The sequence below is a fragment of the Xiphophorus hellerii genome, chromosome 9, assembly GCF_003331165.1.
Source record: "Xiphophorus hellerii strain 12219 chromosome 9, Xiphophorus_hellerii-4.1, whole genome shotgun sequence".
NCBI classification, from domain to species: domain Eukaryota; kingdom Metazoa; phylum Chordata; class Actinopteri; order Cyprinodontiformes; family Poeciliidae; genus Xiphophorus; species Xiphophorus hellerii.
In genome coordinates this window covers 17,166,869-17,193,673 of record NC_045680.1, presented here as the reverse complement: position 1 = coordinate 17,193,673, position 26,805 = coordinate 17,166,869, and the positions used below count along the sequence as shown (strand labels likewise).

The 26,805-nt window shown below is 39.6% G+C and overlaps 2 protein-coding genes across 4 annotated transcripts; one reads left to right on the top strand and one right to left on the bottom strand.

Moving 5' to 3' along the window:
- Positions 1-104: 104 nt before the first annotated feature.
- On the bottom strand, positions 105-16,715 carry ssbp3b (single stranded DNA binding protein 3b). 2 transcript variants are annotated; one of them, XM_032571471.1, is made up of 18 exons: positions 16,538-16,715; positions 15,762-15,834; positions 15,580-15,641; positions 15,388-15,472; positions 6,563-6,652; positions 5,499-5,573; positions 5,201-5,263; positions 4,218-4,281; positions 4,073-4,146; positions 3,806-3,870; positions 3,663-3,711; positions 3,367-3,402; positions 3,217-3,271; positions 3,066-3,130; positions 1,775-1,853; positions 1,631-1,659; positions 1,399-1,500; positions 105-1,275 (listed from the first exon to the last, which is right to left on the bottom strand). In XM_032571471.1, exons 1-18 carry the CDS (start codon positions 16,591-16,593, stop codon positions 1,246-1,248), a joined length of 1,152 nt encoding a protein of 383 aa, XP_032427362.1. In that variant the 5' UTR covers positions 16,594-16,715; the 3' UTR covers positions 105-1,245. The 2 variants fall into 2 exon arrangements, with proteins under 2 accessions (XP_032427362.1, XP_032427363.1); XM_032571472.1 differs by lacking the exon at positions 5,499-5,573.
- Positions 16,716-17,861: 1,146 nt separating this feature from the next.
- acot11b (acyl-CoA thioesterase 11b) lies at positions 17,862-26,735 on the top strand. 2 transcript variants are annotated; one of them, XM_032571468.1, is made up of 16 exons: positions 17,862-18,771; positions 19,572-19,770; positions 20,272-20,341; positions 20,616-20,676; positions 20,760-20,861; positions 20,956-21,091; positions 21,183-21,336; positions 22,544-22,663; positions 22,791-22,959; positions 23,060-23,115; positions 24,284-24,350; positions 24,429-24,512; positions 24,905-25,038; positions 25,284-25,415; positions 25,799-25,925; positions 26,011-26,735. In XM_032571468.1, exons 2-16 carry the CDS (start codon positions 19,581-19,583, stop codon positions 26,167-26,169), a joined length of 1,761 nt encoding a protein of 586 aa, XP_032427359.1. In that variant the 5' UTR covers positions 17,862-18,771; positions 19,572-19,580; the 3' UTR covers positions 26,170-26,735. The 2 variants fall into 2 exon arrangements, with proteins under 2 accessions (XP_032427359.1, XP_032427361.1); XM_032571470.1 differs by having other exon boundaries at positions 17,864-18,771; positions 22,821-22,959.
- Positions 26,736-26,805: the final 70 nt, after the last annotated feature.

Below are 26,805 nucleotides of genomic sequence, written 5' to 3'. Positions count from 1 at the left end.
ACTTCTCATCACATTTACAAGACTGATGCTAACTTTATAATGACCCCTACTAGAATCAGTTTAGAAAGCTTTGACTAAATGAATAACTGAGGCAATATACGTAGTCAAAGTGGGATTTTTTTTTATCAAAATATAAAAATAAAAAAAAAGTTGATGGGCTAAAAGGGGGAAGGGAAATGGGGGTAATGGGGACGACCAGTGATATAAACAAATGGGCCATTTTGTCGTAACAAAGCCAAAAACAGACAAAAAAACACGGAAGGCTACGACGATGAGGAGCACAGAGTGTTAAGCACAGGCAGGTAAGGAGATACACACCACATCTTAAAGCAGGTGTCCACATAGAGAAGAGCAGCACTAGGTAGTATGTTGTACACAAACCCTCAGCACTCATGCACTCACTTCCTATGCCAAAGTCTGGCTTCCCCTGACAGCAAACAGCAGCCGCAGCAGTCCAGCTGTTTGAATGAAGCAGCTCAGAGAGTGGAGCCGTTTAGCTGTCAACAATAGGCCGGAAAAGGATCAATAGGATATGAGAAAAAGTAAAAGCAACATTTCTCTCACACATTTTACCCTTAAAATCTCTTTAAATAGAAGGATTGGTTCAGAAGGGAATAGTACATTATTATTAAAGGTGGCCGCTGGGGGACATGGGGGAAAGGCAAATTCAGAATCCTATGTCACCCAACATAGTGAGATGGTATGCATGGCAAAATATATATATATATATATATATATATATAAAAAAAATTATAAAATAAAAAGGACAAGACAAAAACGTTCCAAGCTCACAATGCATATGCACACTCTCCAGTGTTTAAATGACAAAAGCGGATATTTCCTGCACATTTTGCACCACGAAGCGATCATTGAAATGTACAAGAGGTAAACGTCAACCTTTTTTTTTTTTTTTTCCTGTTCATTGAGGAAGGTTGATGGGACTCGGTGGCATGGAAGGGGAGCTTTTGCAAAAGGAACATAAAACGTGTCATGTTTGCATTTCAGTAGCTGGTTTCTGTCACATGTGGCTGTAATAGATGGAGAAAATCATCCTTCATTTTGAGTAAGGAGCAGTGGTCGCTTGCATTCTGGCATTAGTGTGGAACCAAAATGGCGCCTGTCCCTGATTTTGGCGCTGATGTGTTTTGGCCATGTTTCGGTTGCGAGTTCAGATCCTTGGAATGATGGCAAATAATGCTGGGTGGGGATGGGGGGCAATGGGACGGAGGTGGAAGGAGAGGGGGGTCACACACTCATCGTCATGGTGGGAGAGTACTGTGGAAGAAACAAAGCAGAGGATAAGGACGAATAACGACGCAGGTTTTCAGGCCAACGCGTTCCCTGAAGCTTTACTGCTACGGTCATTGGTGAGGAGCCTAAAAAAGAAAAGCCACTCACGTTCTCACTCTGGAAGGAGTGGAGGAAGTTTCCACTCAGCTCTCCGTCATCCCGCGGGGTCCCGGGAGGATTGCTAATGCCACTTAAATTGTTTGGGGAATTCTGGAAGCAAGAAGATCACAGTCTGCTTTTCTTTCTTCTTAAATGTACAGGACAGCATTCCACTTTAAAATAGATAAAGGTCTAAAATGAAAACAAAAAACAAACAGAAGAGAATGGCCACATGATTTACCTTGTTCATTCCATCCATGTCTCCAGAGCCTGCACAAGAAAGCAACCATAATTAAAAAAAAGAAACATGTGCCGAGTTTTGATATTTATGGAAGTCAAAGCATTACGTGTGTGTGTGTTGATCTTTAATAGCTTGTAGTGTTACCTAGTGATCCATTCATGTGGTGTGGTTCCATCCCAGCCATGGCTCCCAGGGGCCCGTCAGAGCCCGGGCCCATAGGGAACTGAGGGGGTAAAAAAGTGACAATGACTCACTTACACTAGCACCACAGCACAGGCTGTTGAATTAATGCAACTTTATTACATGCTCCAAAGCCAATTACGGTTATTGTAAAGTTAAAAATTAGATGAGCAGCAGGAAAGTTAAATGTTGTAAAGCAGTAACGACGCAAATGCCCAGCACAAGAAGAAGAAAGAGCTCCAAACCAGAGCAGCTCAAAAACAGAACTGGAGAGTTCCTTTTTTTCTTCTTGGTGCTACTGAAGGAAAGTTAAGTGGAGGGAAAAAGTGTAATAGAAAAACTTGAACAGAAGGCCAGTTACCAGTCCATGTCCTAATAAAACTCATGAGCTGGGTTTTGTTTTCAACAAGTCTGATTTAAAAAAAAGCCACTAAAACTTACAATTAAAACTGATTCAGCAGGGAAATGGAATCAGTGTTTCTCAGGGTTTTGTATGTTTATTCACAGTTATAATTTAAAAGATTTCAAAATCTGTTAAAACACTGACAATATTTCAGTGTTTCTACATATTCCAATCTATTTAATTTAATTTGCTCAGTCACTTTCTAGCATAATACTGGTTTTTATCTGACTGGGCAGCTTTCAGCAATTGCAATACCACTTTCTAAAGTAATATTCACATTTCTAGGCATGCAGTTAATTCAGGCCTGTTGTAGGATGACCTTCATCACAACAGTGAGTTTTAGCAAACTACTTATTCAACATGCATTTTGCTGGATGAAGGAGCTGGAGGTAAATAATGGCATTTAATAGAATAAAACAGTGTTAGGAGAAACTGTATTCTGTGAAAGGCTTGCAGAAAAAGCTGAACATAACTTTGTCATAACCTTGCAGAAACACAATTTTAGTATCTTCTTTAAATAAATTCTCCATGTGTGATTCCTGCAGGTCATTGCCAATCAGGCATCAGCTGGTCTGAACCGCTTTTAATTATTGTTTGAAACAATAATTCAAACAATTATTGTTTGACGTGTCCCTTCAGAACTGGTTCTAGAACTGGAACTAGGGCGTTTTATTCAAACACTTAAACCCTGAAAACACAAGAAAGCATGAATCCTTCTTATAGGAAATGTTTTTTTCCCTGCATGGTCCCATTTCATTCACAAGTCTGACTTTTTAAATGGTTATCTGTAAAAAGATGCATATTATAAAAGCCACCACATCAACTAGATGAAATTAGGGTGGATATTCTTACATTATTTCGGTTGCCTGGTCCAGTGTTGATCATAGTATACAAGTTGTCACCAGAGTTGTTTGAGTCTGAGGGGATAAAATGACATCATACATGAAAATGTGTGGCAGGAGAACACGTCTGAAAGCAGGCATTTCATATGAGAAGTACCAACCTGCAGGGCTGGGCATAATGGGAGTTCCAGGAGGACCTCCACCGCCAGATGCCCCCTTTGGAAAAACAAATGCAGACACATTACAGGTATTTATTCAAGAAATAAAACCATTTCTGTAAAATGTGCCAGACTTGAAGCGTCCATCCTCACCCCGTATGCGCCAGGAGAGGGTGATGAGTAAGGCATCTGAAACCAAAGACAGAAACATTACAGACTGAGAGAGAGAGACAGCAAACCCTTTCTACACCTCGAGTTGTCATCATTTATCATCCCATCACCCTAATGCCATTACAGCTGGCTGTTCAAACGTCTGTGGAAACTATGACACATAATACCACAATTACATCCCCAGACCAGAAGAGAGATGGGGGAAAAAAAAAAAAAGCAATCCGAAACATAATTTCTCTGACTGTATGCGTGCGTTTTGTGGTGCAGTCCGTACTCACAGTGTTGGCATTGTTAGGATTGGGCCATGGTCGACCTGTCGCTTGGCCCCTAAAAGGTAAAAATCTTGGGTTGTTTTTTTTTTTTTTTTTTTACTTATGCAGAAAATTGCGCAAAAAATCTTTCAAAGGACCAAAGATCTCACATGTTCACTCCTGGCATACCAGGACCCATGGCGTTGTGTGGAGGCCTCATTCCACCGCCGAAGTTCTGAAGAGACATCCAAACTTTTAACAATAAATCTCATTTCAAACAACATTAGATGCAATTTGGTTGCTGTGGTAACACAGCTGGCCACTAATGTCAACAAAAAGAATTAGCTTATGGCTTGGCGTCTGAACAGAAACTGACAAAAAGGACGTCGTGATCATGAAGAAAGCAGCAATGTATTCTGCACAAACTGAGAGCCTACCTGAGGGCCGGGCCCCATGGGCCCCATGCCACGAGGGCCACTCATTCTCTGCATTGGCCCCAAATTAGGATGGCCTGGAGGAATAAAGGGGACTTTTAGTAAACCAGACAGAAATATGAATAGTAGATGTGGTGCAAATCTGTACCTTGTGGTCGTGTAGGATCCATGTTGGGCAACATGGGATGAGGACCAGGTCCTCCGCCAGGGGTCTGGGAGAAACAAAACACAAATATGGTGTAACTAGGGTTTTAAGTTAAAATATGTTAAGCATCACAAAAACCTGTTTTTTTTTTCTAGCTACTTCCAGGATTCCCATTTGTCATGTCAAAATCTAAGACATTTCAAACTTCACAATTAATCTGTCTTTTCTCATCTATTCCCTAAAGTACGAATACAAAAACTACATAATGAATTTATAGCAAAATGTGTACAGTGGTCAGAGTTTAAATACAGGATATGCAAAACATGAATGCAGAAATGGAGGAGGAAGGATGCGTTCACACCAACCCTGTTTAGTTTGCTTTAATCAAACTCTTGTTCGTTTGCCTTGAAAGTTCGGTTTGTTTGGGGATATGTGAATACGTAATCAAACTAATGTGGACCAAAATAGCAAACTCTATACCGCTTTGTTTAAAAAACCTTTGTCTCGGTTTAAGTGAACTCTACCGCAGTTTGAATGTATATGTGGATGCATGCAGACCACTCCAAAAGCTCCAAAAAGCTTTTAGAGTAGACTATAGCGAAGGGCATTCTGGGTTAATACAACCAAAACAAATCCGAGAGTCCAGCTTTCATGGTCTTTTACCAAAGACAAAACCAAACACTAAAATTTGACACTACGCAATTTTTATTTATATTTTGTGAAAAAGGAAGTTACGCTCATGTCTTCTTCAGAGGTTTTCAAGTCATTTCCTTCAGTAGTTCTTGGTGTAGCGCCACCACTGGCAACCAAACCCTTTGGTCTGGTTGATTTGACACAGTGCAGTGTGAACCCAAACCACACCCGGTGAAAATGTAACAAATGTTGAAATTTTGGTCCCCAGGCGAACCGAGTCTATCAACCAACCAGGTGTGAAAACACCCTTAGATCAGAGATCCACCCCGCTGTGAAAGAGGTGTGTACGCTACCTGGTTGGGCATCCTCATGGGGGGACCTCTCGGGCCTCCAGCGAAACGAGGCGACATGAAGGACTACAACACAAACACAAGGTTTCTTTATTCCAAACATGAAATTCAGGTAACATTGCTCTAATTTCCTTTGATGAACTGTGAACTGTAAAAGCTGCTAACGCATCGGAAGCTTGAGCAAATGCCGGAGCATGAAGCATCACATTCGAGAATCTGTGTTCACACATGATTGCAGACAGAATAACAAGAGAGAAGGAAGACCAGAAAGAAATGAAGAAGGAAAGAAAGATAGCATTACCTGACTGTGTGGTCCCATCATACTGTTAGGGGGAGGAGGCTGAGGGTGAGGAGAGCCCTGGGGACCAGGTGGACCCTGCAGCATCACGCAGAATGATGAGGCAGAGAGAGGGGAGACAGAAAAGAGACAGGGAAGTGGGGGGTGAGTCAAAAAGCGAAAAGGAAAATCCAAGAAGGAGCATCGAGAGAAGCAAGGTTACTACAGGGCAGAGGACAGCTGAAATGCCAGAACCAAAGCGTGGTGCCAAAACGTACAAAGACATGGTGCTCATTTTCATGTACAAAGCAGAGGAGAACAAGCAAATGATAGCCCGGAACGAGAGAAAAGAGACAGTGATGGAGAGGATGTGGGCTCTTTCGCCTGTCACTCAAGGCATTAAGAAGCCTGCTGCATACAGCATGTTATCAGCGCTAATTTCCCTGAATTAACAGCATCAATTAAGCTGTATGCAATTAGCTTTACAACAACACTAAATACTGGCACTTTGGCACTAATGTTGCTGATCTGACAGAATGAGAGAGGCTAATTGAGCTGCCTCATTTGCTTTTTGCTATGGTTAGTGAGACTGTGTGTGTGCTCATTTATGGTTGTCAAAATGACTTCTGATATTAACCAGAGGGGGGGGGGAAATGATTCACTGAGTCGTTGTCGCTTGTAATTAATTTAAAAAAAAAAGGAAAGAAGTCTATTGGATTAGTGATGAATCGCTTCCCCAACAAGTCAGTTCCACACAGGTGCCTGTAAAGACTTTATTCTCTAGAGTTATCGATTTACACTAGGTGCTGCACCTTTCGATTTCTCCATTAGAGGGAAATGGCCGGACCACGCCCGCCTGTTTACAACACAGGAGGGGTTGGGACTGACAGAACATCCACGTTTATAAAAAGTCTGCCAAGCTAAGCAGAGTAAATCTAACACATTCAGAAGCGCCGGTGTAGAAAGATTGTACAACACACTAAATATCAGGGTCAAAACATGGAAGACGGAGACATGATGAAGATCTACTTATTTAATTCTGGCGTAAATAAAAACGTTTGAATCAGTTTAAGTGTGGATGGACTTACTTGGAAAAAGCCCGGTGGCATCGGTCCCCCTGGCATGCCCTCACCTGGAGGCATCCCCCCCATCACGGGGCTGGGCGCTGCTGCAGCACTCTGACAAGCATCAAAAATGAAACCGCTTATTGTTCTGCGCAATGTGAGCTCATGGTTACACAAACTGCTGCTTTCATGAGCCTCATATGAACACGTGAATGAAAACCCTCCATGTATTTCCTGTAGGAGCTTAACCAAGTGACATGTTGCAGTCTCAGAGCCTCAATAAGGTATTGATGGGGTCTTTATAGAGGTCTGAGTCCTGCTGATTGGGATCCAGCCCGATCAGATAAGTATCAGAGGGATGCACTGAGTCAGAGGCTCCAAAGTGCTGCTGCACAGCAGGGGCAAGCTGGGCCTATTTCCTGCTCAAACCGCAGCCCTAATTCACTAATGTGCCATTTGCTTCGGTCACACGCTCCTAATTGACTGAGTTTTTCTTCCCTGCAGCTGAAACAATCCGAGATGAGCTAATGTCTTCTGAGCTGTGGGGTTTAGCTTCCAGGGAACAGCAACTGAAGCTGATCTTACCCCAGATTGTTGCGGGTAGACGGAGGCGAACAGGCAACAAAAACGACAAGAACATGTGTATCAGCATCCACGGTGGCAGAGCTGCGCTGTAGCGTCTCACAGGCCTGCAGACATCACTGGTCAATAGCAAACACTCTCCTTTTTATCGACTGCACCCTCCCTAATTATATCTGCTCAGGCGGCCCCTGTGAAATACCTCAGTGAGGAGAGAAGTGAGACCACAGGGAAATGTCGGTTCCCTCAGAGACAGGAGACACGCACGCACGCTGTTTTTTTTACTGAGCTCTGATCCCAAGTCAAAGATTCATTTTAATGAAAAACAGGAGATGTAAATTTGGTGACAGAAATCTGATCTTTTCCAACTAGTGAATGCACCCAATTGTACCGAGTAACCGTGACAACAACTCCTTCCGGGTTGTTAGAGGGAAGAAGACTCAAAGTTAAATGTTTTCAGTATAAGTTGGAGGTTTTAATGTGAAGTTATTGCAAGCATAAATATGTTGAAATGCTATTTAAAAGTATATATTTGCAATGACTTGTCAAGACCTCTATGCAGTCTATGTCTATGAGAGAGAGCAACATTTTCAACAGACAACAGGAAGGCTGTACAGGGCATTTATCATATTGTTTATCATAATAAATTTCCTATGATAACAATTTGGATTTATCTTTGTCACAATATATCCAATTAATGAGGTTTAAAACCCCACAAAACTGTCTGTATTGTCGGCATTGATAGTGTCACCATTTTCTCCACTGCTTGTTCAATGAAAGCATCAATGAATAAACTATGGTTACCTTGTGCAGTTTAGGGATACAAATCACGCTTCTTTATGAGACTGGAGTCCTAAAGAAGCGCATTACAATTGGGAATGTTTTACAAAAGCATTATTTGTGTTTGTGAAAAACAAAAAAACACAAATAATGTGTTATGTGTGTTTCTAAAAAATAGAAGTAAATACTTATCGCCACTTTATCGTTATTGCAATAGTACTACAAAAATAGTGAGCTAAAGCTAAGTTCATATAGCTAAACCCTACTAAACAGAATATAACAAAGTTGCCATTTTACCCTTTAGAACCGTCAGTATTGACATTTTGTAAGGAACAGAGACTGTTAGCCAAGCAAATCGACATAATGCTGAAAAAATGAGTAAGATGTTAACTCCATGACAATTTTATCTTTGTTTTAAAAATATCAAAACCCTATTTTATGGATTTGGTGGAATAAGGTGTCTGCTTTATCACTCACACTGTGTGACATTGCCTCTGCTCTCATAGTCATAATAACCCCTCAATTTTCAGGGAGAAACTGTAATAGCCTGAAATATGCACTGACACATCAAACGCTAACAAAAGTCAGAAATCAAAAATTGCCACTAAATTCAGGTTGGAGCAATTTCCCCCATTTCTGCTGTGACATACGACGTCTTCTAAAAGCAGCAGCTGCACAAACCCTGTAGAGACGGGATGATCAGGCCTCATAAAGGTCCGATCCAGCAAACACAGACGTGTTTTCTTTACCATCTCTGCAACTTCAGTCAATTCCGTGTTGAAAATGTATGCAGCTACAACAAGTGACACTGTTTCATTTCATACGTCACATTCATGTGGAAATATTTAAACACATAACTGAGAGGATGTTCTGAACTTGAACTGGATTAGAAAGAGCAAAACTTAACAGAACTATTTAGCATGTTCACACTGGTTTATTATACTGCAATCAGTGCCCTCAAACATTTAATCATGAGGCTTCTTGTTTATCTTTGTGGAAAACATTCACTTTATAACACACAGACCTGCAAACATGACGTCAACAGAACATGATATTTACATGCAAGCATCCTGGTGTCCATTGCGTCAGGATTTAACGTTGCCGTTTCTGTCAGGTATACTATCCAACCAGCACATTTTGAAACACTTCCTGTAAAGCAGATCGTCTTCACATCGAGTAATCAATAAATATCCTTTGGACCTGACGCTGAAGTCTGCACCACGCAGGAGGAACCCACACAACGAAAACACCACGAGAATAAAACAAAATGCTTTTGCATAAAATATAAAACTCGACTCGTTTCACAAGGCGAGAACTGCTCAGACCAGTCAGAGCGAAGGATGACGTTAGGACTGCACCCATTAAGCAGACGTGGAGAGAGTCATCCAGTAATATGGTTATCTAACCTGCGAGGACTGACAGGTGTACCAACAGAACAGCACTGTGGGAGATTAATTCAAAAATTACATAATAATCATTTTTTGCCATAAGTAGTGAAAATCTGACGCTAATAATGTCTTTAACAGCATGAAATTCAGCTGCATCTTTGTCATGCTATTGCTATTCTGATGGTAGCATTAACTAGTTCACAAAGACACCCAACACAGGCATCTAAATGCATCAAAATTGTAGTTTTTTGTTTTGTGAAGACAGAATAATATTTTGAGATTTTCCTCCCTAAGCCTTGTACAGGTTTGCCAATGCTCTGCAAAGTTTATGTGGGTGTGTGCTCTGCTTCTCTGTGCAGCCACAGCAGACCTCCCCCACCCCACCATTCCCCGCTCGCTGCGGCTTTTCAGTGACAAGACACGACTAAAAATAATTGAATCATTTTGCCAACACAGAAAGTGAGAAAAGCAGACAAGCTAAAGCAAACCTGGGAAAGAGGCTTCCAATCTAAAGATCAGTACTGTGAATAGATAATAATCGTCTTCTAAAGGCATCTCAGACAAGACACTTTCTAAAAAAAAAACAACTAAGAATTAAGAGTCACAGGATTGTAGGGGAAAATGTAGCATTTCTATAGAGTCAATTATTTTGTCACATATTTTTGCCCAACCAGATTTTGACAGAACTTGGTGTAATGACTTTTATTTATTAGTCTGCTTACCTTACATATTCAGTATGCTAATGTATGGATTAAACTGGTTACCTGCACTTAACCAGCAAATTACATTACAAAAATAAATAAGGCATTTACAAGTAAGATGGTTAATGATGGTTAAACTAAGTTTAAACATAAACACCATAATTAAAGAGTATTTAGTTTTAAGCATCAGTATTTCTGTACTTCAAAAACCACTGGAGATTTTGTTTGGATCGAATATTTTCCCACCAATTTTCTAAAGAAATCTAGAATCTCTTTTTTGTTTTTCAGGTGGTCGATTCCACAGCTGAAGCATAAAATGTTTTTGAATGCTTTGTCACTAAATCTATTGAAACTGTTTTCAATACATTATAACTCTAACCTATTGATTTAATGTTATTTTTTAGTCCTATGACCATTGAGGAGAATACACTATAAAGTGCAACATTGTGAAAAATATAGAAGTAAAAATCTATTTTAATGCAATTTGTTTGCAAACTTAAAAGAATTTAAAAAAAATAAGCATCACTTAAATAAATATTGGCCAAAAAAATGTGTTTTTAATTTATTAATATAATTAACCAGTGCTGTTATGACCTATAACGAGGTCATAACCTCTCATAATTCAAACAAATGCAACATACAATCACAATAACTACATATTCAATTTGAGCATTTTTTTAAGGTTATCTCCATAATAATTCAACTAAAACACCAGTAACTACCTAGACAAACTGGCACACTAAGCTAAATGTGTACAAATTGGTTTATTTATGGGACAAAATGGAAGTGGGAAGGGATGAATGGAAATGTGTGAAAACAAAATGGGGGCGATCAACTGGCAAAGGAGTGAAAAGACTCAGAGCAAACAGAACCTCATTCAAAGCCCCTAAACAATGAATGTCTCCGTGGAAATAAATCTAGACCACATACCGACATTCCCTAAATACAACGAACATACTCCTCCTGATTTAGTCAAGGTAACAAGTGAATTTTGTCTAATTGTTATACTGCTTATGTCAATTTCAATAATTGCAAGGGTTGCACAATATGAAGCAAATATATACACAGCTCAGCTCTGAGAATATTGATGAAGATTAATCAACATTTTCTGCCTCCTTTCTTCAACTTAAACCGCTACACTGAGTCTGTCATTAGTCTGTGAGCTCTAGTATCTCAGCCACTTAATGTATAAATCAGGTTTGAGCACTAAGGCCCATCCGGTGGGTCAAATATATTTTTAGCTTAATACAGCAATTCAATTAATTGCACAACTCAAAAACCTGCAGAGCTATTTATACATTTTTCTTCTGGAAAGAGTGTGTTGAATGTTCTAGCCAAACAAAACTGGAGACAAAGGCTGATTTACAGTTCTGACTTCATTTATACGGATTCAACCCCCATGCTGGCCATCGCGACAGAAACCTTCCTGTGCGCTAAAGCAGTAAATCCCTGTAAAGATGAAACTTTAACATGTCTACCAAATGATTACACAATGCAAATGTTTAAAATTCTTGCTGCAGAAGAGCATACAACAGTGAAAAAACAAACAAAACAAAAAAAAAAAGCAATGTGCATGGGGAGATCCAGGCATTTTTCGCTAGATCTTTATCACATGCTTGTAAACCCCACAGCTGTGCTGGGTGGACTGTCCCAAACTGACTGATGCTGCTCGCTGTTTAAACGAGCTTCGTCTCTACAGACTTTCTGGAATCAGAAAGAGGCAGATGTCTTACCGTGGCCTGAGGCGCAGCCCCCTTGTCTGGGGCCTTCTTTGCAACAACCCAGGAGGCTACCCTTCCCCCCCTTAGTCATGATTCAGCACATGTACCATGTGTGTACTTCAAAGCTCTCAAGGAGTCTCAGCCAAATAAATACTTAGATCACTGAAAGATGTTAGAAAAGGGCAGCAATGGTGGATGTGATTCTTTTCCAACAACAAAGAGATTAGGGTTGGCAATTGAGCATGTTGGAGGAAGAAAAAAAAAAAAAAAGAGGAGTGTGAGGATGACCAAGAAGCTGTATGGGGGAAACAGAGAGACGAGCAGAAAGAAGAAAACTCTAACATTTTAATTGGACAAAGGAGAAATGATGTAGGTGTTTCAGCCGCAGTAGAGACCACCCAACAGCCTGCACGCCTTTAAAAGCCTCACTTCTTCCACTGAAACCGGCGCTCAAAAGAAACCAGCTCGTATGTTTAGCTTGTAAATGTTTAACCATCAATCAACACCATAAAACCCGACTGGATGCTCTCTCTCCCTCTATAGTCACTCTCCTCTGATTCTCATCTCTCTCCTCCCCCCCGTTTTTTTTTTTTTTTTTTTTTATTCCCTCGGCTCCTCCGCTGTGGTGGATGCTGGGCATATGCCACAATGCCACTCCCTTTTCCTTTTTCCAATCTGCCCTCAGCTTGGTGACAGCCATCAATCAGCAGCTGCGCCATGGCGACGGAGCCCTCGGGGAGCGCTCGGCAGACCCGGAGTGAATATGCCGGGGCTTTACGATCCCTGCTGGCTAACAGAAAGGCACTCACCTCCCCCACACCGAGACAAAGGCAAGAGTCCAATGACTACTACTGTCCACAAGCGTGCACACACACAGAGACCCATACTCGATTGACCCCTAATAATCACAAAGAGACAACATCGGAGCACAGGGCAGCCACAAGATGTTGGAGAGGAACTCGCAGAGCTCTACACTGTTTTACCGCTGCTTCGTTGGCCTAATGTTTTCCAGGAGAGGAAAATTGTCTCAGTCAAAGCAATTTAAAGGTCTTACACCAGGAGTGGGCAATTATTCTCCCCAATGGGCCAAATAAGGAACTGTGGCTGTTGTCAAGGGCCAAACTATCGGCTGGATGTGATTTTCCCCAATTTAGGTTTGCTAAAAATAAACTGTAAATGTAATTTTTCTGGCAACAGTGCAACGAAGCAAGCTGTGACCTACCGTCACGACAACTAAACATTTGTATTGACTTAAGCATAAATGTTTATCCTTTACAAAAACATCTGCACTAAAAGTTGTACTTTGTGAAAACAAGCCTGCTTTCCACCAACAGAACATCCCACTTCTGATTTTGCACATAAATATTTCAGCTTCATTTCTAGTTAAAAACTCCACCTCCTTTCCTGATCTGCCTTTTTTTTCAGTATAAATTGATGTGTCTCGGAGAATCTTGCTCTATTTATCAGAATGACAGTATAATGTAGCTACCAAAAACACGAAACAAAAGAATTCCCTTCAAAATAAAAGCAGCATCTACAAAGTCGAGTACAAGATTAAGACTTTATTCATGTTAAGTTTCATGTTTTTATTTGTGTCAGTCGAGGACACAGGTCTTATTTACACTGTGTATTTAAAACATTGTTGATACTTTACAAAAATAAATTACTTATAACCTTAAAGGCTTTCCCATTGTGCCATAAGATTTAAAAAACCGATATCAGAATCAGTTTCCCCTTAAAGGACTCTGATCAGTAATAGAGAGAAATGGTTCATGTCCTTTTGTTCATTTAATTCATTAAAACTGAGAACTCAGAATTTTGATACTGTTAAGACATCAAACAAAATGCATACTTTAAAGCCCTTCATTAAGTTTAAAAAAAAAGGAAAACAAAAATCTCAAGTTTAGAGATATATCCTTCGTAACTCCTTCATTTTCTGCTGCATTCAAAAGTAGCATCTCCAACAAATAACCTGTGAGATTTATTCTCTCAGATATTATAGTTCTTCTGAGTAAAACAAATAAAACCAATTAGAAGTTGGTGTCAGTCAGAAAAGTGTGACCAGCGCATCTCTAAAATTTAACACTTTTTTGTCAATGTCAAAGCATAAAATACAAGAAAGAAAACAAGCAAGAAGAAAAACATGGCTGGCTGTCAAAGTAAATAACTTCTGAATGACTGGAAATGATAACCCACCCACCAACAATCCAATCTGCAAAGACATCTCGGTTTTAACCCTCTGCTGACCACAGCTACACTCACAGTCATGGGTTACCCTAAATTATGCTCAAAACTCTTAACCTCAAATGTTCTTTCAGCACTCATTCTGACAAATCCTGAACTTATTTAATTTACTTAGTGTGCAATTACTGCTTAACCTTCCAAAAAGAAAAGGAAAATACAAGTTGGAGAGAAAGGACGGAAGCCGCAAACAAGCAGTCCACACTTTCTTTAATCGGAACAAGATTTTTTTTTTTTAGATGTTCTTTTTTGAGTGGTGGTTCAAAGCAGGAAACAGCAAATGAAAGCAACCCCTGCCCCGTTCCATCTCCAAAATAGCATAATTATCAACATGCAAAACACCCTTATCATGCAAATATGAAAATATTGCAATAGGAGAAGCAATGTACAACCAAATGAGGCACAAATTGTGAGTGACGTCTCATAAAGGGAGCACACAGATCTGCCAACTACTGCTCTTTCAGATCCATTAGAATTATGACTCTGCATGCACTATGTTTCAACATGTACTTGAGCTGACACACTAACAGGCAGCCAAAGATTATTATCAAAACAAAAATGAAGTTGTGTGCAGAAATATTCTAATAATGTGTCTAAACCTTTTTCCCCTTCCACAACGGAGGCGGGGATTAGAGGAACAGGTCTGACTCAGGAAATGCTGACTTCAGCTTCATTTTCCCAGAAACCTATGAAGCTCGTTGTTTGCCCACTGACAAAAAGTGGTCCAATCTGCTCAGGTTTTGAAGCACAACTGTGCAGAATGATAAGAAAGTACTAAAAGAAAACCCAAAACATACTTTAAAAAAAAAAAATCATCAGCATGCAGAAAATATTTTTATTCCTAAAATAGACCAGAACTACTCACAAGTGACCAGGTATTGTGTACGTTCAAGAACTCATGTTTTGTTAGGACAGGAACATATGAAGAGAGAGATAATCGTTTCCCGAAATGAGATGATTAAAAAAAAAAAAACGAAACCCAGACTTGAGCTGCGAATGTGGTGTTTTGATTATATTACATTATATAAATCAAAAAAGGAGATGAACCAGTATAGATAACCACAACCAGTTTTCTTTGACTCTGACCTGCTGATTCTAACTTTTTTTGGTGAAAAAAATAGCTGCAGATTGATTAATGGGGACAGTTTCTTTCAATCCAACAAAACATTTTCCCAATTTAGACGTCAAAACCTTTATGTTTTTCTGAAGCTCACAAAACCTGCATTAAAGAAAATGAAGTTAGTTGATTTGTTTATAGGCAAAGAGTGGATTTGATGCATTTGTTGAACAGAGGAAAAAACGTATAGATTTTTTCAGTACTTGATCTTGAGATCAAGGGAGGAAAAGGATATCTGACTGATTGATTGATAAACCTCAAGGTGGAAAAAAAAGGAATGTCTCTACGACTTCAAAAAGAGCTCCATGTGATTGCTACTCACATAGTCATGGAAGGCCTTTGCTTCGCTGGAGTGGTCACATGTCTCTCTCCTCTCGGGTGCAGCACAATACAAGTCCCAGAAAACACTGTAGACAAGAGGAGGGTATGAGGGGGTGCGGGAGGTCATGAAGCAACTGAAACACCACAAACAAGCCTTGGACACTGTGCTACAGTACGACGAAATGAGACTCACCACCACCAGGAATGTAGGAATCCAGGGGGCTCTCCAAGGGTTATGTTTTTCTCCCATCGGATCTATGACAGGTTTTACAAACGATCAACAGATTTCAGTTAAGACTGATCTTTTTGTTAAAAAAAGCATTTCAATAAAGTGTTGAAAACAGGGTTGAACTTTTACCCCCAAATTCCACATACCTCTGATAAAAAGGTCTGTGCAGACTTCTGTGCTCCTATGTGTAACAAATATTCATAGACATATAGAGCCAACCTGTGTAGGAAAATAGAATATTTTTTTAAAAAATTGAAAAAGTGATAATAATGTGTGGCTTGGTCTTATAAACATATTGCTATAAGGTTAATTCTTCCTGCAAAATGAAGAGTAGGTGAGCTGAGTCGACTACAGGCCCTGGGAACAATGGCTGCCAAATAGCTCAAGCCAAAAATTAAATGGGGACTGGAAAACAAGCCAAGCCTGTTGAAGGTTTGCAGCATTTAATGTTGCCTAGCTGGTAAATAAACTATATAATTTAAAGCATAAAAAGCAGTCCGAGAATGCTGTGTGTTAGCTTGTGTCTTAGTGGAACTGATGGGGCTGAGGGTGATAAAAAGCGAAGCCTATCCAGGCAGAGAGCGCAACAGAGAAAACAATGCACTGTAGCGCCGCGATGTTATTGTTTTCTCATTTTCCGTGCTCTCGTTTCGGACAACCCCGAAAAACGTCTCAGAGAGTTCGCTTTAAACACAAACCAGACCGCCCCTGGAGTCTATGGTGGCTGTGCGGAGAACAACAGCAGAAAGCTAAAGGCAGAAGAAGCACAGCTCGGAAGAGGAATGGCGAGCAGACAAGGCGGTTCATTCAATTCCATTCTCGGCAGGAGGAAATCGCCTCTTGCTAGCCTATATCCAGCAAACAACACAAAGCAACTTAGCAGGCGGAAAAATACGGAATAAATAACAGTTTCTCGGCTTACTTTTCTCGCGCTTGGCTGTCCGACGGCACCGGGGTGCCTTTGCCTTTGGGGAACATTGTTTTGTGTGGGAGGACGCCCGCCTTCTCTTTCTTTTTTTCGCTATTTCATCTGTCAGACCATCGCGGCCGCCAACCGCACTCCTCCTCGATCCAACGACTCAACCGAGCCTGGTCCGGGGGAAGAGGCGGGGCCACCGCGAGCGGCAGGACAGGCGACCAATGAGAACCCAGCGATCTCATTAAGACCCGCCTTTTTGTGCTCTCTGTTTACAGTTCTGACGTCGATAGCTTCAGTTTCAAAGAGCTCGATTTAAGGAACAAATTCACTGTTCCCTTACTAATTGCCCCATAATTAACAACACACTGACTATTCTGGTTTTTTGTTAATAATTTTTAACGAGAGTAGATATTTGTGTTTCAAATGTCGTTACATATGTAAACCATGAAGCAGGATATAGTTTCTTTTATTTGGTCAATCAAGTAGTAGAGATTACACAAAATGTAAAAGTTGCTGTTAAAAACATGTGCTCTGTAAAAGAAAAAACACACCCAGATACAAACAAGATTAAAATCCATTTCCCAACACAATGCAACATTTGTATTATTATCTTGCGGTTCCCAAACTTTCAGCTTCTGACGTTACCCAACATGTTCCTTTTAAATGTTTTCTAACCTGTTTTTGGATTATATTTTTTTCCTCACAACATTTCTAATATGTACATCCTTTCTTTTCATCAGTTATAGGCTAATTCTTGAAGAGGACCTCAAGACGCTTTACATAGTTGTGATCCAAACTTTGGGAACTGCTGCTCTTTGTAATAATGTTATTTATATTTAGCTACTGTTCAATGTAACCCAAAGTATTTCCATACAGACTAAGTGAAGCAGCTATGTTGCTCAATGAGCTACACAGTCCAAAGAAATCTCATTAAATGAATTTAAAATGTAGGAATGGGATTGGTTAAACATTTTCACAGTTTTTAAGTCCAGTTTGAAACAACATACTTTGATACAATTACCTGACTAATGACTAATAAGAATTAATATCAGATTATGCTTAGAATGTCTAAAAGAAACTTTACAGACCAAACAGAAAACAAACAGTGAATGGCTTCAATATTTGGATCTCTAGTTAAAACTGGCAATCCAATTGAAGTTGACTCAGTGAAACAACTGAGAAAAGCCATAACAACCATCAACATTATTAAACAGACAAGAAAACACTCTGCTGTGTGCTATGCAAAAAGGAGAAAGAATGTATTTTTCCTTTTCTTTTTGTATTTTGTAAGATTCAAAGATAATTCCACCTTTTTGGTTTGTGCAAAAAAAAAAAAAATCTAAATTTTACATATCCTTTTATTTCAAAGAGAACATATGGTCTGTTACAGGAAAGATTATCATCCATTATAATCTAAGGTGCAGGAGTGAGGGAATCATAATTGCTGAACAAAGGGTTTTGCCGCAACATCTGCAGTCATTCAGGCATTTTAGGCAAAGTGTTGCTAAATTTAGAAAGACAATTCCAGAGAGGGAAATAGGGAACATATTGCCAACAACCAGTCACTATTCTCAAGCAGTGTCAAACATTCCCACCATCTATTGCTGCTGAAATTGAAAAGAAGATGAGGTATTTAGCTTTTTTTAGGAAACAAGGAAGGTAAAGACTTTAGTTTCCACCTGGTCCCTTCCACTCCAAAACGCTTCCAAGCAGTGCTGGAAGCTGATGCAACCCAGTGGGAAGCGTGCCTCCACCCCATCTTGTTTTGCAACATGCTGCCAGCATCACATTTAAAATGCAGATTTGTTGTCTGTGCTGTTTCCAATGGCGGGATAATTTGCAAATTGCATCACAGTTGCAAATGTAATATAGTCTCAAAGTTTGAGCTGCATGTGAATTAGTGTTTAAAGTTAAGTCCCAAAGGAATACTTAAAAGATAACTTTTGATACGTATAAATGAGTTAACATCACTTCTATTAAAGCACGGTGTCTGGACTCCAGTTCCACCTTAAAAACGTGTTCACACTGTAAGCTCTGTAGGGGGGCGGTGTCCCTGCCTCTCCCCCTCCCTCCAGTGGCCAAACTTCTTCATTAAACTCAAGCGGCTTGTTTGCGTGCTCAGCGGCTCCGTGTTGGAGGATTGTGCGACCAGAAAAAGATCCACGGTTCGGGTTCGATGAGCTCTAACAACACCTCCACTGGCTCTCATTGGACTTCAGCTGAATTTAATACACCGAGTAAGCTCTTTTCTGTGTTTTTCCTCATTATAAGTCATATGTTTAGTGTCAACTTAGAAATATGAGCATGTATAGTTCAAGAAGCGCCGTTATAAGTTTGTAGTGAATGTTATTTCTGTGGGAATTAATCCAGAATTGCCGACGCAGTGGAAACAGGTGACTGTGTGTGTGTGTGTGTGACCCTGTTTAGAAGTATCCCAGCAAATGCCTTCCCTGAATGCCCCATTTATCTGCATGTCTTGAAATAGTTTGTCTGCTACACTAAAAAGGACGTGCCCCGGCTTGCAATAGAAAGCAATTCTGTGTGTACAGTTGCATCCTGAGTGTAGTTAGTTGTAATTACATAGAAATTCAGAGCGAGCTCAGGTCAGATTTAGTGGAGGGTTAGAAATGTTGCGCATTTAGTGAAACGTATTTGCAGATTATCTGAAGATTATGAAAAGCTCTGCGTTGACTGAAGAATGTGTGATTCTCAGATGTGGCAAGAGATCACATTAAAACTTGCTAACTTCTCACTTTTATGTTGTTTACTCAACTTATAAACATGTTGTGCATGTTTACATCATTTATAATGTAGATATGGCTTTACTTTTGTCATTTAAGCTCTCAATACAGTACTTCATACTCCTTTAACTTTTCTCTCTTTTTAATTTTTTTTTTATTTTTACATTTTATCACACAGCAACTGGAAACATCTGGCAAAAAATGATACACGTGTTGTTGTTTTTTTCCTTTCTTTTTTTGAATGTTACGTGTAAAAATATGTTTGTTATTTATTTGATCTCTTCCTGTCTGTGTAGTTGTGAGTTATGACATCAGAGGGGAAAGATGCAGGCATCATGCTGGACCCCCAACTTATCCAAGAGACCGGGGAAGTTTATAGAAACCCCACAGAGGTGCAGATGAGTCAAATCGTGCTGCCCTGTCACGCCAATCATTGCGGGGAGCTGAGTGTGGGTCAGCTGCTGAAGTGGATGGACTCCACAGCCTGTTTGTCAGGTGAGGAATGAGAATTTATTGGGGCAAGACACTTTACCCACCTTGCCTGCTGGTGGTGGTCAGAAGGGCCAGTAGCACAAATTAGCAGCCTCACTTCTGTCAGACTGCCCCAGGGCAGCTGTGACTACCACCAGCTTCCCATCAGTGTGTGAATGTGTTTGTGAACGGGAATGGCTGATTTCATTGTAAAGTATCTTCAAGGGCCCTGAAAAGCGCCATACAAGTCTGAAGTCATTTCATAAATTCAATTATATATTTTTTCATGTATTTATGGTTTTTGTTGTACCTATTTTTCACAAACCTTCACAGATAATAAATTCTATTATCCAAGCGCGATAGCAAGCCATCTGTTATCTTCCGTACATCAGTGAGTTTTGATAGACAATAAAATAAAACTCGGTGAAATTGAAAAGTTCTGCTGCTGGTGCATTCAAAGATTTAAGTGAATGAGTAAAGCTAGTAAAAGATATTCTTAATTTAGTGTAATCCCTCCTTTCCCAGCTGAGAGACATGCAGGCTGCTCCTGTGTCACTGCATCGGTCGATGACATCCACTTCGAACACACAATAGGGTAAGGTATTATCAACCATAAAATGATCAACTTGTGTCATGCGTTTAAGATTTATTTACCAAACTACCTTTTGAATTGTTTTCTTAAAAAATAATTGAAATCAAATATGCTTCATCCTGTAATCCTTCATATTTAGCAGTGATGACAAACGTCCCAAATTTATAGTTAGTTTTCTTACTGTTGACTTAAAATAATATCTGAGGGTAAAGAGGGAAAATGCTGTTGTGTATAGTCATGTTGTTTGTAAAGAAGCATCCACGAATGTTTCTTTCAGAGTTGGACAAGTTGTCAGTATTATTGCCAAAGTCAATAGAGCCTTCACGTCTAGCATGGAGGTTGGTGGACGTCTCTCTGGTGTCATACTTAAGTTGAACAGCCATATTCGTACATAAAAATGTAGTAAACGTGTGAATTTCAGGTGGGCATACTGGTGACTTGTGAAGATCTTTACTCTGACAGGCAGTGGAAAGTTTGTCATGCCTTTGCCACTTTTGTTTCCAGACGAACTGAAGCTGGAAAGGTAACGGAGCGGGGACTAAAATAATCTCTAGCACACCAGCACTTTGGTGAAGCTCGCTTATCTTCTTCTGGCCGCTTTGGTTTTCTGTGCACAGGTACAGCTCAAGCAGGTGATTCCTTATACACAAATGGAGCAGATGGAGTACAGCCTGGCAGCAGAGCGGCGGAGGATGCGACTCATCCATGCTGAGATTATCACAGACCTGCTGAGCAGCAGCACAGCTCAGCTGGGTAAGGACACAAGGCTTTTAGAACACACGGTCCTCGAAGGTCAGAAAAATTACAGCCTTTTCTTTTTGGGTCTTTTTGGGTCTTTCATTAGGGGAATGTCAGGAGTATGACGACGCTGTGCCATCTGAGAAGACGCGAGTGGAGAGCGTGGAGCTGGTGCTTCCACCCCATGCCAACCATCAAGTCAGCACGTTTGGAGGCCAGATCATGGCCTGGATGGAGAATGTGGCTACAATTGCAGCAAGGTATGCAGTTTTTTTCTTTTGAAGAGCTTCATTTTTAGAGAGGCTTGCAAAAATATTCAGAATATTTTACATGCTTTTATATTTTAACCCCAAATTTGATGCATTTTATTAAATTTATACAAAAAGCCACCAGAAAATAGAATTTTGTGGAAAAGGGGAGGCATACTTTTTTTTTCTTACAAATACAAATCTAAAAAGGTGTGGCTGTTATTACTATTTAGGCTATTTTATGTCCTGATATGCTGAAATAAAATACAAACAATTTAATCCTCGATCATGAAGGCCAAGGGACCAGATACAGATGAGTACAAAACTAAACCTTTTGAACACACTGCCCCTGGCAGCATCATGCTGTGGGGATTATGTTTAGGAGGATGAGTGAAGTTGATCAGAGGGAGGCGAATCTGGAAGGAAACCTGTTAGAGGCTGATGAAGGCTTTAGTCTGACACTGAACACCTTACAACAGGAACATACTGTAGCTGTAAACATACAATCAGATCTACAATGGAGTGGTTTTGATCAAAATGTATTCATGTATTGGGATGAATACAGGAATACATAAGAAAACAGAGTTGGGAACCTGAGGCAAGACGTGATGTTCAGAGATGCTTTCCATCCATTCTTTCTGAATCTGAATTATTTTGCAATCAAGCTGTACCAAGCTGCTAGAGAAATACCCTCTAGAGGCCTACAGCTGTAACTGCAACAAAATCTGATTCTTAAATACATAAGCATGCCATGCTTTTACATTTTTATTTGGAAAAAAAAGTAAAATACATGCATAATTTCCTTTATACCTTACAATAATGGAGTACTCTGTCATTTGTGATAAATTTGTGATAAATTTTGGAAATTTATCACGTAAATTTCCAAAGAAATGGATTGAAGTTTTGGGTTTTGGTTCGATACAAAAGAAATTGAAGGGGTGTCAATACTCTTGTACATACATACTCTGTAGAATATATTTTGTTATCTGTATGACTGGATTTTTGAAAAATATATATTTAAGTCTAAAAAGGTTCCCACCATGTTATGATTTGTGAGGAGCAAAGAAAAGGAACATTTCTGTCAACATTCAGTGTGACTGTTTTATGTAAATGTAGCTAAAGTGTTATTTTTGAGACCTATGAGCATCATCACTTTGAGATCTTTAGAGATCCATGCTGCTATATCATCATATCATCTCTTTTTTCTGTTTTGATCCAGCCGATTGTGTAACGCCCACCCAACCCTGAGGACCATAGACATGTTCCATTTTCGTGGGCCGTCACACATTGGCGACCGGCTGGTGCTGAAAGCTATTGTTAACAACGCCTTCAAACACAGGTGCGTCTCCACATTATCTGACAGATTTCAATAAACAATGCCTGAATCAACTGAGTGATGTCAGCACTATTCATTTGTAGAGCCTTTGATTTCAGTCTGCACTTATGTACGGTTAGTGTGTTTGCAGCTCTGAAAATGTATTACTGATGCTGTGTAGCATGGAGGTGGGAGTTTGTGCAGAGGCCTATCAGGGTGGAGAACCTCTGCGCCATATCAATAGTGCCTTTATGACCTTTGAGGTGCTGGACAGTGACAGGAAGCCCCGCACGCTGCCGCACCTGCGACCCGAGCCTGTGGTATGTTAACAAAGTTTATTATATCATTTGGAGACCTTGCTCTGCAATGTAATCAACATTCGTTTGTCTGGATTAAATTGGGGTTTCATGTGTTTTAAAGGATGGAAGAAGACGTTATAAAGAAGCTGTTGCAAGAAAGAAGATTCGCCTTGACAGGTAGAGCCTTGAATTGAATGTTCACATTTTCTCATGTTGCAGTCATAAACTTCAACCAATCCTAGTATTATAACCTGTATAGACCAACACACTGCACTGTTTTTATGAAATTGAAGAAAAATGCTTGAACAATGTGTTCAAGCATTTTTTTTATAGATATCTTAAATGGGTTATTATAATTTGTATTCAGCTTCTGACTCAATACTGTACAAAACAATGTGTTGCTGCAATTACAGCTCCAAGTCTTTGAGGTATGTCTACCAGCTTCCCAAATCTAGAGGTTGAAAATGCTTGCCTATTTTACTTTGCTAAATAGCTCAGTTGGATTGAATGGAAAGCATCTTTTAACATTAGATTTCAAATCTTTCCACTGCTTTTTAATTCAATTTAAGTTTGAACTTGGACTAGGATGTTCTAACTCATGAATATGCTTTGATCTAAATCAACCTATTGTTGCTCTGACTGCATAAATACAGCTGTCTTGATGTTAGGTGGACCTCTGCCACTGTCCTTTCACATCCTCTAACAAGTGTTCTTCTAGGATTATTTAGCGTTCATGTCCGTATCAAATTGTGTTTGATATGTGGTGAAATGTGAAGAAGTTCAGTTGCACTGATTATTGCAACATGTGCAACAAAACAAATACACACCTTATTACAATTGTGCTCAGTTGATGCTTGGTATAATGAGAATGTAGTCATTATTAGGATCTACCTCAAACCAAATTCACACTATAGCGCTAGTCATTATTAGGACTTGCGCTATAGTGTGAATTTGGTTTGAGGTAGATCTTAGTTTACTGAATCTTAAACTCTTGATATACTGTATATATTATCTTCAAATCAATTCAGTTTGCTAATGCATCAGTTGGTCTGTTCTCTGTAAAGATCATGGTGCAACCATAGTGTTGCGTGAATATGGCGTGACAAAGCTCCTTGTTTGCAGTATTTTTCATAAGAAAATGACTTGGCTTGGCTGCATATCACAACTGAGCAGACTTTGGTGGGGAGTTTACTAAGAATAAAAAGCTCATTGTTCAGTTGTTAATCACTCTGCTTCCAGCATAATCTGTGTTTCTTCAATTTAGTAACCAAACGTGTTGGTCTCACCCAAATAAGTGTTTATGCTGGTCAGATTTGGTCTTTGATTTGTGCCTTAATGTTTACAGAAAATATATCATCTCTTGCAAGCAAACCCAAGTGCCTCTGTCTGTGCCCTGGGATCCAAGTAACCAGGTATCTTAGAGAAGCAATCGAAGCCCACCAGATATGGTGCTTAAGCTCAGGAGTTCACTCAACCGTGTTTTCTTTCAGATGTACCTGAGCTACAACAATGTATCAGCCCTGAAGCTCATGGATACCCGGAACAACTGGGTCTTAACTTCAGAGAAAAATAAGGTCAGTGTGACCTTAGCATAGTATATAGGTCAGTGTATAGTTAGCCAAGTTAGGATTAGCTTTCCAACTTACATTCTACATTGTATTATTTAGAAATAGGAAATGGTCAGATACAGCAGAATGTTGATACTATGAATTATATATTTTAAATGCAAAATTGCTTGTTGCTATAAAATATACATATTTCTTCTACAATGTCTTTGAACAAATCTGACCCCCCAAAAATACACTAAAGTAGTGTATTATGAAGTCATTCTACCCTGGGAAAAGAATGGTCAAAGGGCATCATTAAAAGTCCAAAACTAAAATGGCAAGCTTGGAGTTTATGTAAATTTCTCACTGGCACTGTACATATTGATACCTTAACAACTTCTGTTTGTACATGTTGATAGGTGAGACTATACACATTGGAGGAAAACCACATGCTTTGTGTCAAGGTGGAGATGTACGTCAGCGTCCCAGCAGAGCAGGTGTTCCACCTGTTGTCGGACCTGAGGAGGAGGAAAGAATGGGACCGGCATTATGAGTCAGTAACATGCACACATTTCAAACATGGTGCTTTAAATACAGCAGATGAAGATTAGAGTGTCCCAGTATCTGTCTTATCTCAGCCACCAGCAGTGAAGATTTATGATTTTGCACAGGATTTTTCATTAAGAAAACGGTAACTTCCAGATGAATGCTTACTTGTGACATTACTGTCAAATCCTCAAAAGACTGAAAACTTTTAATATGTTTCTAATAATTTTTTTGTCAATGTGTCAACCACAGGGAGTGTGAGGTGATCAACCAGGCAGATGAGGATGACACTCTTTATCGCGTGGTTACTCCCTCTGTCAGCAAAGGGGGCAAAGGGAAAGACTTTATCTTGCTTGCATCTAGAAGGAAGCCATGTGATTCCAGGTGCTTCAAAATAACATATCATTTTATGTTCTCTTTTTCCAGCTCAAAAATGATTTCGTAAGGTTGGCTGATATTTATACCACAATTTTGTTCACTTTTTTTTAGTAAATAAAGTAAATAAACCTGTAACAATTTAATATATTCAATATGTTGCCCTAAAATAATTTGCTCACTTTATTTTGATAATAATTTTGTCTTTCTTACTTTGTTACTTATTCAAAATGTTACCATATTATGAGACAGGAATAAATACAAGGAAGTACACTCTACATCAGCATGTGATAAACCCTGGTCTTCAGGGCCCACTGTCCTGCATGTTTTGGATGTGTCTCTGTGCTCTACGTATATTACTCCTTCATAGAATTAAATTTTGTCTCTCTCAGGGACCCGTACCTGATCGCTCTGCGTTCTGTCACTTTGCCCAATCACCCGCCTACAGAGGATTTCTCCAGAGGAGAGGTGCTCTGTGCTGGCTTCACAATCTGGGAGGAGTCCAGTTCAGTCACCAAGGTTAGCCCAATGTCTGCGGCACAAGCTCTAATGCTCACAGCACATTGCTGCAGGTATCAAAATTGATCATCCATTTTTGTTTCAGTTCACCTACTACAACCAGGCCACACCAGGTGTTCTCCCCTACATCTCGACAGACGTGGCTGGCCTCTCCTCCAGCTTCTACAGCACGTTTTCTGCTTGCAGTCAGTTCCTGGAAGCCAACAAAGACAGCCTGAGTGCTCTGCCACCTTCTTCATTTTGATTTAAAACCCCTCTCCCATAAGCAAAGAAGAGGCATTATCAGGACAGAGTAGCATTGTTTCACAGCTCTAATCCTGATTTAACACTGCTTTGGATGTGCTGGGCTTAAATATGTCATAAAATAAGCCATTCTGAGATTATGAAGGACTGCTAGTTTGTACAAGTACAAAGAAAAAGCGCACAAATGATTTTATGCCTCTGTAGTTATTTTTTAGCATTATTTTTTGAAAACATGTGCAATTCAGATTTCTAGATATATGATTTATATTTTGTGAGCCATCACTTCATAGCAGTCCAGTCGTGTTGTCAGGTGGTTATTTCACTGTGACTTAACACCATAAAGAATTTTTTTTAGATAAGGTCAAGTGTAATTACTTTGTCAATTTGTATGTTAATATATTTGAATTCAATGATAGGAAGTTTACATGTGGTTTTGGGGTATAACTTTGCTGTTTTCATTTGAGACAACAAATTTCACTTGAACTAATTTTATTGTATTGACATAAGCTTTGAGGATAAAATGTGTTGAGTTACTTTAATCAATAAACTTTTTAAAGCTGTTAAATACATTCTCTGAAACTTTTCATGTGCACCACCCTTTAACTTTGCATTCCTAACTTTCTTAAACCATTTTATA

Bases quoted from the DNA above. Each gene is read 5' to 3' on its own strand.
- acot11b (XM_032571468.1), top strand. From the start codon at position 19,581: ATGACATCAGAGGGGAAAGATGCAGGCATCATGCTGGACCCCCAACTT. The intron at 22,664-22,790 runs GTGCGTCTCCAC...GTGTGTTTGCAG, and splicing joins AACAACGCCTTCAAACACAG to CTCTGAAAATGTATTACTGA. The intron at 25,039-25,283 runs GTCAGTAACATG...TGTCAACCACAG, and splicing joins GAATGGGACCGGCATTATGA to GGAGTGTGAGGTGATCAACC.
- ssbp3b (XM_032571471.1), bottom strand. From the start codon at position 16,593: ATGTTCCCCAAAGGCAAAGGCACCCCGGTGCCGTCGGACAGCCAAGCG. The intron at 6,653-15,387 runs GTGAGTAGCAAT...GATGCTTGTCAG, and splicing joins CAAAGGCCTTCCATGACTAT to AGTGCTGCAGCAGCGCCCAG. The intron at 1,501-1,630 runs GTAAATCATGTG...TCTTGCTTCCAG, and splicing joins ACATGGATGGAATGAACAAG to AATTCCCCAAACAATTTAAG.